The 14,436-nt window shown below is 60.5% G+C and overlaps 2 protein-coding genes across 3 annotated transcripts; one reads left to right on the forward strand and one right to left on the reverse strand.

The window, feature by feature from the left end:
• Nucleotides 1-4,514: 4,514 nt before the first annotated feature.
• PLK3 (polo like kinase 3) lies at nt 4,515-11,654 on the forward strand. 2 transcript variants are annotated; one of them, XM_026034956.1, is made up of 15 exons: nt 4,515-4,676; nt 5,293-5,400; nt 5,492-5,608; nt 6,023-6,152; nt 6,240-6,327; nt 6,860-6,955; nt 7,720-7,915; nt 8,332-8,458; nt 8,874-8,983; nt 9,074-9,191; nt 9,311-9,394; nt 9,589-9,751; nt 9,889-10,018; nt 10,237-10,344; nt 10,706-11,654. In XM_026034956.1, exons 1-15 carry the CDS (start codon nt 4,515-4,517, stop codon nt 10,898-10,900), a joined length of 1,932 nt encoding a protein of 643 aa, XP_025890741.1. In that variant the 3' UTR covers nt 10,901-11,654. The 2 variants fall into 2 exon arrangements, with proteins under 2 accessions (XP_025890741.1, XP_025890746.1); XM_026034961.1 differs by having other exon boundaries at nt 4,620-4,676; nt 9,592-9,751.
• A 955-nt stretch (nt 11,655-12,609) lies between these two features.
• Nucleotides 12,610-13,287, reverse strand: TCTEX1D4 (Tctex1 domain containing 4). The gene has a single exon (XM_026053548.1). It carries the CDS (start codon nt 13,285-13,287, stop codon nt 12,610-12,612), a length of 678 nt encoding a protein of 225 aa, XP_025909333.1.
• Nucleotides 13,288-14,436: the final 1,149 nt, after the last annotated feature.

Consider the following 14,436-nt stretch of genomic DNA (forward strand, 5'->3'; position numbering starts at 1 on the left):
GCCACAGCTCCCCCCATGCCTACACTCAACCCACTCCCTGGTCCCCCTTTCTCTGTCCTCCACCCCTGAGTCACAAGCCCCTTCAGTGCCCCTATTCCAGACCCTCCTTTCCTCCCTCTACCTCCAGAAGCCATGAGCCTTTTCAGCCTCTCCCCAAATGCATCCCCTCTTCTCCCCAACAAGTCAGCTCCCCCCAGACCACATCCCCTTCCAGCCCCCAACACTCCAGCTTTCTGCCAGCCTGGGCTCTGCTGAATTCCCCTCCTTCCAGGACAGGGCTATTGCATGTGCAGCAGGGTCCCACCTGCGTGTGCAGCGCGATTGCCAGTCCAGCGGTGCAGGGTGGACATGCCTGCGGGATCGGGATCCACGGATCAGCCTCCCTCTCGTCACTGGGCCCATTACAACTTCCTTCCACCCTGCACAAGTCCGAGGCAGTGGAAGGAGGAGCCGGGCCTGGAAATGAGCGCCACAACCCACAGGAAAAGCGCAGATCGGCACTAACACTTCTGGAGAGGGGCCCTGCTTTTCCACACCCTTGGAGTGTGTGTGTGGAGCCCACAGTGCAAATGCTGCCTCAGGGAATCAGATAAACTCAGGCACACGGAGTGTCACCAACGGCACTTTGCAACCAGTACTTGCTGGTGGTGGGAGATGGAAGAGGCCCCCCAGGCTCTGAGGGCTGCCCTTCAGACTATTTTGGGGCGCAAAAGAGCATGAACACCAGCTGCACATGCAGCGTTATGTGGCATAGTGCGTTGCCAAGTTGTCCCTAGGCCACCAGCACAGGGCTCTTGCTCATCTGAGGAGGCTCCAGCCTCTTGTGAGTCACCTGCAGCGCAGCAGAAGCGCCTCCTGTCACTGCAGGTCCATCGCCCACGTCCATGCACCTCGCTCAGGTCTCTCCCAACCCAGCAACGTGAGAAACCCCAGCACAGGCGCTGGCAGTGGGACCTGGCAGACCCCTCCAGCACAGCCCAGAGCGCTGGTGCCCAGTCCTGCCCCACGGCATGGGGAGCCGGGGCAGGAACTGCAAGGCCCCACGTGAAGGCGGGTGCCCGGGCAGAGGCAACTCTGCGTGCTCCGCAGTGAACGCTGCAAACATAGCAACCAGCAGCAGTGTGCTCTGTGCCAGGGGATTTCTGTTGGGAAGCGGAGCCAGGGAAACAGAAACAGGGTGGGAAGGGAAGCCAGAACCCAGCTCAATTTCTTCTGCCAGCTGGGTGGCAGGAGGCAGCAGTTTGGGAAGTTTCAGCACCTGGCCAGGGGAGGGACGAGGGTCTGGACACTACTGAACATGGTGCCAGAACTGCCAGCACTCTGTGCAAGGGCCATGGGCACCGCCAGCTGGAAAGGTCCCTCTGATGTCCCTGTGACAGCACTGCAGCCAGCCCCGCAACCCCCACACCTGGCTCCATAGCCGGGCAGGTAGCTGGATCCTGTCCCAGGGATGGGGGATCCTGTCCTGCCTGGGGGGTGGTGAGAGAGGGATCTGCCAGCTTGGGAATTTTACATCTGACCCCAGATCTAAGCGCCTCCTCCTTAAACCGGACAGATCCGCATCCTTTCATCTCTCCATGCTGGCAGGTTTGCCCGGCTCTGCAGCTCCCACTTCGCAGCCCCGTGAGCCCCCGGGGCCGTTCATCTCCTCTGCTTCAGCACTTGCCTTCCCAGGGGCACCTGCCACCCACTCGCTCCCTCCTCCTCCAGTGCTGCAGGCCTGGGTTTTGCAGGAGCCAGAGCTCGGAGCGAGGGAAAATCCCTGCTTGGGAGAGGGTCGGGGCTGTTGTCCCTCATCCTGGAGAGCCACCCTGTCCCCAGACCCTGCCTGCCCTGCAGTGGCTGCTCAGGACAAGCATCACCCACACAGCAAGGCTAGTCTTGATATTAGGTCCAGCTTCAGGTTTGGACCAGGGCGCTCAGGCTTTGTCCAAACAAGTTCCGGATCTTGTGAAGGATGGAGATCCCACTTCCGCGCTTGTATGGAAAAGTTTCCTAACATGTAGCTGGAATTTCCCTTGATGCAACATGTGTCTGTTGCCTCTCATGCTTTCACTGTGCACCTCCCAGAAGAGCAGGTCTCCGTTTTCCCTGTAACTCCCTTCAAACACCTGCAGGAAGCAGTGAGGTCACCCCAAAGCGTTCTCTGTGCAGAGCAGACTGTCCTGCCCCCTCCCCTCCCCATCCCCATCCCCACACTTGATGCATGGGACAAATCCCAGCTGGATGAGCATTTTCAGCTGTAACAGGGTGCTGGAGCCTGCCTGGGGTGGTGAGGGACTCTCCTGCAGCATCCCTGCCCACGGTGGGATGTGCAAATACCCAGCAGCTCAGGCTGCTGCCTGGCCATTAGTGTGAGAAGTTGTGCTGGGCCTCTGGCAAGGAGAGAGTCAGGGAGCGGTTTCCAAGCCTTTTGCTCTGGCTCAGCTCATCCTCTTGAGTCCAGGGCAGAGCGGGGAGGAGGGAGCTGCTCCCGGCTCTCCCTCGCTGATCCGTGGGAGTCACGGCTGCTCCCTGCAGTGTCCCCCCAGGCAGGCCCTGCTCCGCTCCACCCTGCTGCCCTGGGCAGGTCCCGGGGGCCTCCAGCCGCACCGGGAGCCTCCACCCACCCGGTGCCTCCAGACGCTGACTCAGCTCTGCCAGGGGAGCTCCCGGCAGCCTCCGAGCCGGGGCCTCCGTCGGAAAAGCAGCTGCCCCGTGACGCTGCCGGCGCCTGGGGAGCCTGGGGCCCCGGTGGAAACGGGCTGGTTTCAGAGGCCTCCCTGCCTGCTGCCAGGGCAGCCGGTTTGCATGCGCTTCCTGTGCGGAAGCTGGAAACTTGAGCAAAAACCAGAGATGGGGCAGCGGAGAGCTGCAGGGAGCTGTGTTTCCCTGCAGGGAGAGAGGGCTCTGAGGTCTCCCCGTGTCCCGGGGGTGAAAGGAGATGCGCTGTGAAGTATCTGACTGGGCTGCACTCATGCAAAACCCTCATGCAAAACCCCTGAAAACCCACCGAGCACTTGTGAGCAGAGCCCAGGCTGCCTCAGGGGAGCACGGCAAGGGGAAACTGAGTCACGAAGCATGGGACTTGCAGGCAGCGAGCCTGTGAGCCACACAACAGGGCGGCTCGCGAGGGGCAGTGCAGCCACTGGGGCCCGTGCGCTGTTTGAGGTGATGCTGAGGTGGGGATCCCCCTGCCACTGTGGTGGCTTCCCCTGCCTGGGCTGTGAGCAGTGGGAGGTTGCGAAGGTTCCCAAGTTCACAGGGGACCCGCGGATCCCAGACCCGCGTGGCCGCAGTTCCATGACTGTCATGTCCCATGACAGTCCTGTTCATGGCCATTAGAGAGCAGCAGTGCAGTGTCCGCACGTCTGCCCTGCTGGCCACGCCAGCGCCAGGGGACACGCGGCAGCAGGAGATGCCCGGGCTTGTCCCGACCCACGTGTGTCCCCATGGCCGCTGGTGTGTCCCCATGGCCGCTGGTGGGTCCCGTGGCCGCTACCCGGGTCGGTGCCGCTGACCTCTCCGGCCACCCCAGGGCCAGCAGGGCTCCAAGCCATGCTCGGTGCTCTGCTATCAGCCTTGCCCTCCTCGGCCACCAGCCCCAAGGTGGACAGCGGGTGCAGAGGGTGTCTGTGAGCTCTGTGTCACCCACTTAGGTGAACCCAGCAGCTCAGGGACCCCTCTCCTTGGGTCTTGCCTGGGGGAAACCCAAGCCCCTGGGGTTGATGTGATGGGGGGTCCTCACCTCCCTGGGGAAACAGGCTCTGCCTATGGGGTTTCCCGTGTCTGTGGGGAGGTCCCTGGGGGGTGGCTTTGAGGGTGTGCGACTATGGGGAACCCCTGTGTCGGAGGTTGGCCAGGGAGGACTGTGTTAGTGGGTGCTTGTCTATGGGGGTGGCGCATGTCTATAGGTGCCTGGTCTGTGTCTATGGGGGCGGGTGGCAGATGTCTATAAGTGCCTGTCTGGGAGAACTGTGTGTCTATGGGGGGGTTCTCTGTATCTACCATCTGTAGATGGTAGAGGAGGGTATATCTACTGGTGAGAGGAGGGTATATCTACGGGGGCTGCATGCCCATATGTGGCTGTCTCTGATACATATATACTATGTATATATATGTACATACACCCCCACACAGATATATATATATATACTGTATGTATATATATGTCATGTATCTATATTGTGTGTAGCAAAGGGTGCCCTCGAGTCTTGGGTAACGCAGGACGTGAGAAAGGGAGAAGCAGGACGTGCCGTGCCGTGCCGTGCCGTGCCGTGCCGTGCCGTGCCGTGCCGTGCCGTGCCGTGCCGTGCCGTGCCGTGCCGTGCCGTGCCGTCTCTCCCCCCGAACCCGCGCTGCGGCTGCCCCTTTAAGAGCGGCGGGGGGGCGGGGCGCGGTGACGTCACGCGCCCATTGATAAAGGCGGCGGGATTCCCTGCCGCCCCACGGGCGCGCGCGGCGGCAGCGGCGGCACCACGTGCGCGGGCCCCGCGGCACCGGCCCCGCGTCCCGAGAGCCCGCTCCGCCGCGCCATGGAGTCCGCCGGCCTCTACCCGCCCCTCCCCGCCGCCCGCCTGCCTCAGGACCGTCCCGAGGCCTCCCCGACGTTGCCGCCCCGCGCCACCGAGACCACCCGCATCATCACGGACCCGCTCTCGGGCCGCTCCTACTGCAGAGGCCGCCTCCTCGGCAAGGTACCGGGCCCCGGGGGGCGGCAGGGGCACGGCCCGGGGGCCGCCGCGGCCGGCTGCGACTCGGGTGGGAGTGAAGAATCCCCCCCAGCCCGTCCCTGGGGCCGTGAGTCCCGGGGCTGGCGGCCCACCCTACCGCGCGGGTTTCGGGGCTGCGCGTGGGAGCCGCGTTCCCGGCTCGGGGCGGCGCGTGGGAGGCAGCCCCGGCGCGGCCAGGCGGCTCAGCAGCTGAGTGTGCAGATCCGCGGCTGACATCACGGCAGGAAAAACCTGTCCCCGCGCTGCTTGCTCTCGGTGGCCTCAAATCTCCCAGCCTGTTCTACTTTCCTGCCTGGTGCAGGGCTTTCCGGCTGCTCCGTCATGTGGAAAGCTGCGCAGTCTTGCCCTGGTGGGAGGAAAACCTCCTGGGAGACTTTACAGGAACTGACTAAAGAAAATCGCTAGTGGAGAGCTCAGTAGTTCAGATCTTAGTGGGTGCTGTTGTGGGAGGGAGGGAGGTTTGTGATATTTTCTGGGTTCTGTGCTGCAAGGAAACAGCTGAGGAGACTCATAACCCCCACATGGCTGAGGCAAGTGCAAGAGCCCTCTTGCTCGTCCCTAACCTTCTGTGCCTTTGCAGGGAGGCTTCGCGCGATGCTACGAAATGACAGACCTCTCGAGCAACAAAACCTATGCAGTGAAGGTCATTCCTCACAGCCGGGTGGCTAAACCCCACCAGCGGGAGAAGGTGGGTGCTGTGGGCTGGCCCAAAGGGTTGCCTGGCTGGCTGGGGTGCAGCGAGAGCCCTGCGCTCACCTGCGGCTTCTGCCCCGTTTCAGATCACCAACGAGATTGAGCTGCATAGGGACTTGCACCATAAGCACATTGTCAAGTTCTCCCATCACTTTGAGGACTCCGAGAGCATCTATATCTTCCTGGAGCACTGCAGCAGGAAGGTGAGCGCTGACTGACAAAGCCTCCCATAAAGTGAGCCACAGGTAGCTGGTGCCTGTGGACCTGTGTTAGCGCACTCTGTCCTGCTTTCTGCTGTTACCTGCTTTGTTCCACCCTCTGAGCTAACCCTGCTCAGCCATAAGCTGTTTGCTCATGCTGGAGACACCTCAGGTTGTCTGCCTTGTATCTGCTTGCCTTGGTAACCTATAGTCACTATGGTGCCACCCATAAATCCATGGGCTGTGTTGAGCATCCCATGATGAGCTCAATGCTTGGAGTTCATGGCCATGGCAGAAGGATTATTTGTATATGTGTGACTTCTGGAAGAACTGGCTTTTGCCTGCCGGTTGCCTAATGGGTACAGATGCCTTTTCTCCCTGCTTGCAGTTGCCTAACTACCTTAATTCCTTCTGCAGTCCCTGGCTCACATCTGGAAGGCCCGACACACTCTGCTGGAACCAGAAGTGCGCTACTACCTCAAACAAATCATCTCAGGCTTGAAATACCTCCACCTCAAGGGCATCCTACACAGGGACCTCAAGCTGGGTGAGTGCTACTGTTGGGGCAAAGAGCTGCTTGGGCACGGGGCTGTGCTGTAGTGACTAGTGCTGATGCATCACTCTTGCCTTGCAGGCAACTTCTTCATCAACGAGAACATGGAGTTGAAAGTGGGAGACTTTGGTCTTGCTGCTTGCCAGGATATCTCTGACCAGAAGAAAAAGTGAGTCTGAGTTCCCTGCTGCAGAGCTGCCCTCCAAGGGCTCATCTTCCCCTTCCCAGCCAGCCTCCCGAGCAGAGGGGCAAGCTGCCCTCCCGGCTGTGAGTGTGGCAGGGCCATTATGGTCCCAGCTGCCGGGGCTTGCGGCTGCGGGCGGAGAGGGGGGCGAAGGGCTTGCGCGGCTCCTCCAGGAAGGAGCTGGCAGCCGTCGGAGAACAATGTGTTCACTAAGGCTATTGTGCCTGCCGCGCTGCCCTGCCGGGTGTGCGGGGCTGGGGACACAAAGGCTCTGTTCCCCGCTGTATTGGGGACAAGCTCTTCCCAACGGCTCTCCAGGAGCAGCTGCTCCCGACCCCCGGGAGCTGGGGGAGGGAGTGTGTGCATGGGCTCTCGTTGAGGGATGGAGCCTCTTGCTCCCAAAGAACAAAATGGGAGGGAATAGAACTGCCTGCAAGCTAGAACTGAGGGCTCAGGTGGGGAAGAGGCTGGTGGCCAAGGGATGCAAAGCACGTGCTGACCCAGTGCTCTCCCGCAGGACAATATGTGGGACCCCCAACTACCTGGCCCCTGAAGTGCTGCTGCGGCAGGGCCACGGGCCCGAGTCGGATGTGTGGTCCCTGGGCTGTGTCATGTAAGTGCTGCTGTGTGCAGAGTACTGTGGCTTGATGGGGATGGGGTCTGTTCAGCCCTGCCTGCTCTATGCATGTACCCAGGGCTGGGGAGAGCTGCATTCTGCAGCAACCCCCGTGAGGAAGTTGTGCTTCATCCTGTGGCTTTGCAGTGGCTGCTGAGAGGCAGGAGGAGGGTAGCAAGGGGCTGGGTCCCAGTGCTCCTTCTGGAGCTCCGAGCTCAGCTCAGGAGCTTGGTGAGCACAAGCTGCATCCTCGTGAGCTCTCGTGCTGTTCTCGGCTCTCGTTCAAAGCAGGCTTGACCCACTTGAGAACATGATAAACAATGGAAAATCTTGGTGGCTGGCGGCAGCCGCTCTACCTGCTCGTGCACGGCGTGAGCGCTGGGGCTGCTTCAGCGAGTCTTGGCCACTGCCCGCAAACTTCCTGCCCAACTTTCCACTCTGATGCCTGAAAAAGCAGCTTCGGCAGCGGGGGCACCTGCTGGGATGGGGGCTGCAGTGATGGGGCAGTCGGGGGGGTGGCCTTTGCCTCTCTCCAGTTGTCCCCAGGTTCCTAAGGGCCCCTTGCCTGTTGCTCCTAACAGTTGTGAGGAGGAAGCGTGGCCGGATGCGAACGCGGCTGCCTCGTTTGCTCATTCCCAGGCTGGGAAGTGGTGTTCCCAGCCAGGTGTGGCTGCCTGCATGTGAATAACTTCCTTGCTCTAAGTGCTGCTGAGTCATGAGCCCTGCAGGGACCTAACTGTGGCACGTGTGTCCTTTGCCAGGTATACCCTGCTCTGTGGGAACCCTCCTTTTGAGACGTCGGACCTCAAGGAAACCTACAGGTGCATCAAGCAGGTGGATTACATGCTGCCCACCTTCCTCTCCGTGCCTGCCAGGCACCTCATTGCCGGCATCCTGAAACGCAACCCCCAGGACCGCCTCACACTCGAGGAGATCTTGGACCATGAGTTCTTCAAGGTGAGCAAGCAGGAGCCTGCAGTCGGATCTCTGGGCTGCTGTGACCCCTCCAGGTGGGAGGAAGGAGGCTTTTCCAGCCGCATGCACAAAGCGCAGGGTGCTGCCCTCAGTGTGCTGTCCTTGTCACCCTGGCCTTGAGCCCTTGAGGGAAGAGGCTGGTGTCCGGTGGAAATGCCAGCTGGAGGAATTGCTCTGGGGGCTGCGGGATCTGGTGTGGTTCCCTGCTGCACTGTCCCCATAACACAGGCTGCTTCCCATACTGATGATACCTCAGTGCTCATCCTGGATTTATGGCTTGACTGAAATGCAAGCTGGCTGTCAGGAGGGTTGTGAGTGACTGGTCAGCTCAGGACAGCTGTTCTGCTGTGCAGCACATGGGCTATGGAAACTGAAGCTCTGTTTTGACCTCTCCTCAGGGTTATACACCCGAGAAGCTGCCACCCAGCAGTTGTGTGATGGCTCCAGATCTGTGTCCCCCCAACCCGGCCAAGAGTCTCTTTGCCAAAGTCACTAAGACACTCTTTGGGAAGAAGAAACCCAAGGGTAAGGCTGTGCTCTGCTCCAGACGGACAGGAGCCTCTGGCTGACCCTTTTTCTTGGGAAAAGTGGGCCCTGGCTCCTGCGAGCGCCGATGGTGCTTTGCAGCCCGCTGTGCGGGGCTGGCACAAGCAGGGTTTGCTCCTGCCCTTCCGGAGCCGCGCGGCCGCTGGCCGGGTGCAGGGTGTGCTGCCCACAGAGCGGATGCTGGGCTGCAATCCGCAGCGGGTAGTTCCTCCTGGAAACCTTGTGTTGCATGAGAACTGGGAAGTGAAAGTGGGAGGCAGCTGCCTGACGCCATCCTGCCCGTGATGGGCACGGGAGAGGCCCAGGGAAAGCCAAGCTGTTGGGGGTAGCACAAGGATCTCTTCCTCCTGCCCCCCATGCCCTGCAGTGGGCTCACTGCCTGCTGTCTCCTTAGCCAAGAAGAGCTCTTCAGAGGACAAAGATGACATCTCCAAGCTGGTCACTGGGTTGATGAAGACCTCAATCTGTCGACAGATGAGCTACAAAACTCTGGAAGGGAATGAGGTGAGGAGAGCAGAGCTTATCCCCAAGCCTAGGCCCACCCCTTCTTGAGGGTCCAGCCTGGGACGGTGCTAATGCTGGATCTCTCTGCAGGCCACCCCAATCTCATGCCGCAGTGCCGGCTCCAGCCCTGTGGAGACACTGGCGGAGGAGACTTCTCACAAGTCTGTGTGCCCCTCCATCCGGGGCACTATGGCTAGCAGCTCTGAAGGTGAGCAGTGCCTGCCTACCTTCCTGGGCCACCCTGGCCTGTCCTGAGCTTCCTGACCTGCTGCTGATAGCAAGGGGGATGAGATAGTTGACTCAAAGCTTGTAATCATCCATCTGCAGCCTTTGAAGACTGCGTCACTGCTTCTGCTGTCATTGAGTCAGCTGTCCGGCTCCTGCGGACCTGTCTGTCCTGCATGCCTCCAGGTAAACCAGCCACATGGCCCCTGGATGGTGTGTCTGTGTCCCCTTCCCCACAGGATGAAGGCAGGGCTGCAGTTGGGGGTACCTTAGATTCCATTGGAGCCTGCTGCTTGGAGTGGGGGGCAGTTCTGCTTGCCTGGGGTGGGGTGGTGAGCTGGGCAGAACAGAGTTGCTCACCCCCCTCTCCATCCCATCAGCAGACAGAAACCCGGCCTCCCTGGCCCGGCACGAGCAGTTCGTCTGGGTGAGCAAGTGGGTGGATTACTCCAACAAGTACGGCTTTGGCTACCAGCTCTCCAACCGCAGCATCGGGGTCCTCTTCAACGATGGCACGCACATGATGCTTTCCCCCAACCACAAGTAAGCAGTGGGGAAGCTGCTGGTGTCTCTAGGACCAGCCTCTCTTGAGGGTGGCTGGGAAGGGGCTGGGGGAGGCCCCACCGGTTGTGGGCTTGGGGCTGGTGATTCCTAAAGCTCATGGTCTGCTCCTCTTCCAGGATGGTGCATTACAACTTTACCAACAGCAGACACATTGCATTCCCTGTGTCTGCCATCCCTGAGCAGCTGCAGGGACAGATGAGTGTCTTGCGCTACTTCGCTTCCTACATGGAGCAGCATCTCATGAAGGTGAGTGATGGGGGGCGCTCATGAGGACCAGGCTGGGACTGTGGGCATTGGTCAACTTGACTACTTAATCTAGAGTTGTGGGAATTCCTGCTTGCAGGCCATGGCCAGGTGGACACAGCTGTGTCTTCATAGCAGGGCCCTCCCCCAGGACTGTACCTAGTCCCACTGTGTGTAGCACTGACTGGCATGGGTAGCTTATTTGGACCTTTCTCTCCAAGGGAGGTGACTTGCCCAGCATAGATGACCTTGGACAGCCAGCCTTGCTCCTGCAATGGGTGAAGACTGACCAAGCCTTGTTCATGCTCTTCAGCAATGGCACCCTCCAGGTACGTGTGGGGCTCGTGGAGATGCCTGTATGGGCTACATCAGCCCAAATGTGAAGTGTAGCTGTGAAACTAGCTGCTGGTCAGTGATGCTGCTCCTGTAGCCAGGGCTGCTGCCTGTGGGTCACTCAGCCTCTGGGAGGGCCTGGGGAAGCACCATGCCTTGGTCAACCACTTCCAGCTGCTCTTCTCTTGGGCCAGTCGCATTCCTGCTGTAGGGCGTGGAGTGGCCGATGCCCCTGGGCTGGTCGGAGAGGAGGAACGGGTTGAGGCAGGAAGCAAGGCTCCATCTCTGCTCCCACTGTTATGGGAGGTGTGGATTACGCCAAGCTTGTGCTTAATGCTGGCCCCACCTGTCTCCTAGGTGAACTTCTGCAATGATCACACCAAGGTGATCATCAGCAAGCCTGACCACTCCTGTCTTGTCACCTACATCAATCGGGAGCGCAACTCCTACACCTACAAGCTGTGCAGCATCCAGGAGCTGGGCTGTTCTCCTGAGCTCCAGCACCGCCTCCGATACATACTCAAACTCCTCCAGGAGCGGGCTGAGGCTTAGCTTTGGACCTTGGGGACCCTCTCTGGACGTAGAGGGTCTCCCCTCTTCCTCCCCCAGGATGGGAGATCTACTGTGGTGCTGGATGACTACCTGGACACCCTATGCTCTGGTGTTCAGCAGGACTATATAGACTAAGACACTTGGATGTGGCTATGGCAGCAGGTCTGGGCACCTTCTGTCCTTGCTGCTCTCTGGTTTCTGGCAATCACTGTGCTGGCAGCTCCTGTTCTGGTTGTGCTGGTTTTGGAGTGTGCTGGGAGACGGGGACAGAGCAGAGGGGACAAGGGAATGCCCTGGGCCCTCCTTTGGAGTTACAGCCTGGTGCTTCCTTGCAGGGGCTGGTGCTTGGGCCTTCCCTGGCTCCCTGCTGCCTGGCACCAGGGTTCTGGCTGTCCTGGCACTGGGCAAGGTGCTTGGCTGCCAGCTTTACCTGGGAATTGGACTCGGGCAGGTTAACACTTGTCCCCAGAGTCACTGTGTGGTGGGGATAACCTTCCCCCCCATCCCCAGCAAGGGATGGACAGGAGCAAAGGGCATCATCTGCCTTGCCATGTGTGTACAGGGGCTGGCACATGCCTCTCCACAACCATTACACTAAGGGAGGGAGCAAGACTCCTTCAGACAGTGCTAGACCAGGGACTGATCATGCTCCAGGGGCTCCTGAATCTGTGACTCATCTGGTACAACTTGAAGCTTTATAGAAGAAAAAGGAATCTGGGGGTTGGTCTGGAGCAGCCCTCAATTTGCTGGGACCTGTGGGAAGTTTCTTGTTTCGAGGCAGTCTTTGCTGGGTGGGACTATTTATGTGTCTTATTTATATGGATTTATTTATTTTTCCTGTTAGACTCTTCAGGTGCAGTTCCCTTGTCCCTGACTCCCCTCAATAAAAATTTCCTCTTGTAAGAGCAAGCTCTTGTTATCCTGCTTGCTTCTGGGCCTTCTCTCAAAACCAGAGAGCAGAGCATCTTGCTCTTCAGCCTTGGTGCAGACAGGCCTGGGCCCCTGGTCTGGGCTAGGGGCATGGAGCTGAGTTTCCTGGGGTCCATCTAGGCCTCCTCTCCTGTCTTTCTCCTCTGCAGGCCTCAGCTAAGACTAGCTCAGCTCATTGCTACCTTGTGGATCAACTCCAACATCTTCAAAGGGGAGGCTTGGGGAAGTCAGGGTCTTATGCACAAGGGTTTGGGGCTCTTGCCCATGACTCTTCCAGCTCTGGCAGGAGCAGCTGGTTCACTTCCCCCTCATGCCCTAGGAGCTGGGACCAGAGCCAGGAAAGCACAAGGACTTAATCTTGCTCCATGGCTGTGCTTTGAACAGGATCTGTTGGTGCAATCAATCTGCCTGGGAGCTGCTGGTGCTGGGACAAACAGGCTGGACTACTCTGTACCCCCTTCCCCGCTGCTGCTGCCTGCTTGAGGACTTTGGCCTTGTACCTTCCTCCCTTTCAGACACTATTTTCTGAAGCTTATGTCTCTGCAAGCTGCAGTGAGCCCCAGAGCTGGCAGCTGGGGAGGGCACAGCTCCAGCCCCACTGGGAGCTGCAGCTGAGCCTTTAGAGAGGCGCTCCATGCCCTTGCTATGACATCTGTCCTCATGCCGTGGTGGGACATCACCCAAGGGGCCTGGCTCCTCACACCCCCCACAGCCCAAAGCCAGCGAGCTGTTAGGAGCAAATCTCTTTATTCCAGCCTCTCTTCTACTGTGCTGTGGGGCTACTCGAAGTAGAGCCCATGCACCGTGGCCACGGCGAAGAGGGTGGCGTTGGAGAAGGTGGCTGAGGCGAAGCTGTCGCTCTGCGGGTCCCACAGAGCCCGGCTGGCCACCAGCAGGCCCTGCTGGCCCCGCTGGCCGAGCACCACGTTGCAGACCAGCTTGTAGCGGGGCGGCACCACCTCCCTGGCCCGACTCCGCAGCAGCTCGGCCAGCCCGTGGGCCAACTGGGCACCGCTCTGGGTGCCATAGACCACGTCCCCGAGCGCGCCGGCCAGGGCCACCTCCAGCACCCGCTGCACCCGCCCGGCGTGGAACGTGCAGCCCTCGTCCGGCTGCGTCTTGTAGGTGTTGCGGCAGCGCGGCTCGTGCGGGGGCGGCGGGAGCGGCAGCCCCGAGAAGCTGAGGCGGGTGTGCAGCGGCCGGGCGGCGCGCTTGCCCGCGGGCGCCGCGCCGAGCGAGCTGCGGCGGCTGCCCAAGGGCGCGTTGAGGCCGCTCAGGACGGAGCTGCGGCGCGAGGGCAGCGCGGGGGCCTTGCCCTCCTCCGTGCTCTTTGCCGGTGCCGCGGGCCGGGCCGGCGTGTCCAGGAGCTGGGAGCCACGGCGTGTGCCCCCCAGTGCTGCCCGCAGTGGAGGGGCCTCTGCGCCAGCCGGAGGTGCAGCTGGCTCCTGCCTGGCCATGGGGCAGCCTGGAAGGAAGATGTGGCCCCAGGTGATGGGCACGACAGTAGTCCTGCTATTCCCAGTGTTCCCAGATTGGCAAAGAGCAGCATTGCAGCCCAGGACACCCCGGCTCTCCCTGGCTTCGGCTACTCCAGTGACTCCATTCCCGCAACATGAGATGTCCCCAGCCCTGATGGCTGTCCTCCCCCTGGCCAAGGTGAGCAGCTCCATCCTCCCCAGCCTCCACACTCGCCACGTTCACACACCTACCCTCAGCCCCACACGTGCCCCTCTTGCCGGGTGAATCAGGGCACTGCTCTGGCTGAAGCTGCGCCCTGGGGCTGCTCCGTGGCTGGCACCGTCCTGTCCCCCTTGGTCTCTGCAGGCCGCAGAGCAAAACATGTTATGCTGGTGGAGCATGAAGTGTTGCTATGTGACACTGCAACGCACCAAGGTCCGAGCCCCAGGGCAAGGCTCCTGTAACTCTTTGCTTCCCGCTCCTTCCACACCCTGGTCCTTGTTCCTCCTCTGTGCTGTCCGGCTGCCCTGTGTCACTGAGGCCCAGCATCAGCTGCACTGCCCAGCACGTGGCCAAGTGGTGCCAAGGGGGACTCCGTGTGTGCGTGTTAAGCCCACGAACATCTCTCAGCACAGTTGCATTTGAAGCTGCAGCCTGGAGCTCAGCTAGCACTGAGTGGGCACCATTGTACCCAACATGGATCCTCCAGCCTCAGCAGGAAAGGAGCATCACCCTGGAGCCAGCGTCCACCCGGAGCACTAGAAAAGGAAGAGGAAAAAGGGAGAGGGACCACAGTGCTGGAGACGTGACAGCCCTGTCTCCTCCTGGAAAGGACTCACAGGTATCTCTAACGTGCCAAGAGCGAGTGATGGGTCGAGAACAACTTGCCGGGCCACCACGTGCACCCCAATTGTGGGATCCCTAGAGCTTTGTTCGGCCCTGGGAGCATCCCCTGGATGCTCGTTCTTCTTGTGCTGCCTTTCCTGCGGCATCCCTGCAAATGGGACATGCAGGAGGGTGACTGAGCCCAGCCACGTGCTGGGGGTCCCTGCTCCATGTCCCAGCCGGAGGGCAGGTCTGGTCGGCGGCTCCCGGCGCGGAGCAGGTTTTTCTCTCTGCCCGTGGCCAGTGCAGCTGGTGCCTGCGGC

This window comes from Nothoprocta perdicaria, unplaced genomic scaffold (assembly GCF_003342845.1).
Source record: "Nothoprocta perdicaria isolate Ctin4 unplaced genomic scaffold, notPer1 scaffold_0, whole genome shotgun sequence".
NCBI classification, from domain to species: Eukaryota; Metazoa; Chordata; class Aves; order Tinamiformes; family Tinamidae; genus Nothoprocta; species Nothoprocta perdicaria.

What these genes read in the sequence shown, in the direction of transcription:
- TCTEX1D4 (XM_026053548.1), bottom strand. Translation starts at nt 13,287, where the DNA reads ATGGCCAGGCAGGAGCCAGCTGCACCTCCGGCTGGCGCAGAGGCCCCT.
- PLK3 (XM_026034956.1), top strand. Translation starts at nt 4,515, where the DNA reads ATGGAGTCCGCCGGCCTCTACCCGCCCCTCCCCGCCGCCCGCCTGCCT. An exon ending in ACACAGGGACCTCAAGCTGG is followed by an intron (nt 6,153 to 6,239) that starts GTGAGTGCTACT and finishes CTTGCCTTGCAG; the next exon opens with GCAACTTCTTCATCAACGAG. An exon ending in ATCTCTGACCAGAAGAAAAA is followed by an intron (nt 6,328 to 6,859) that starts GTGAGTCTGAGT and finishes GCTCTCCCGCAG; the next exon opens with GACAATATGTGGGACCCCCA.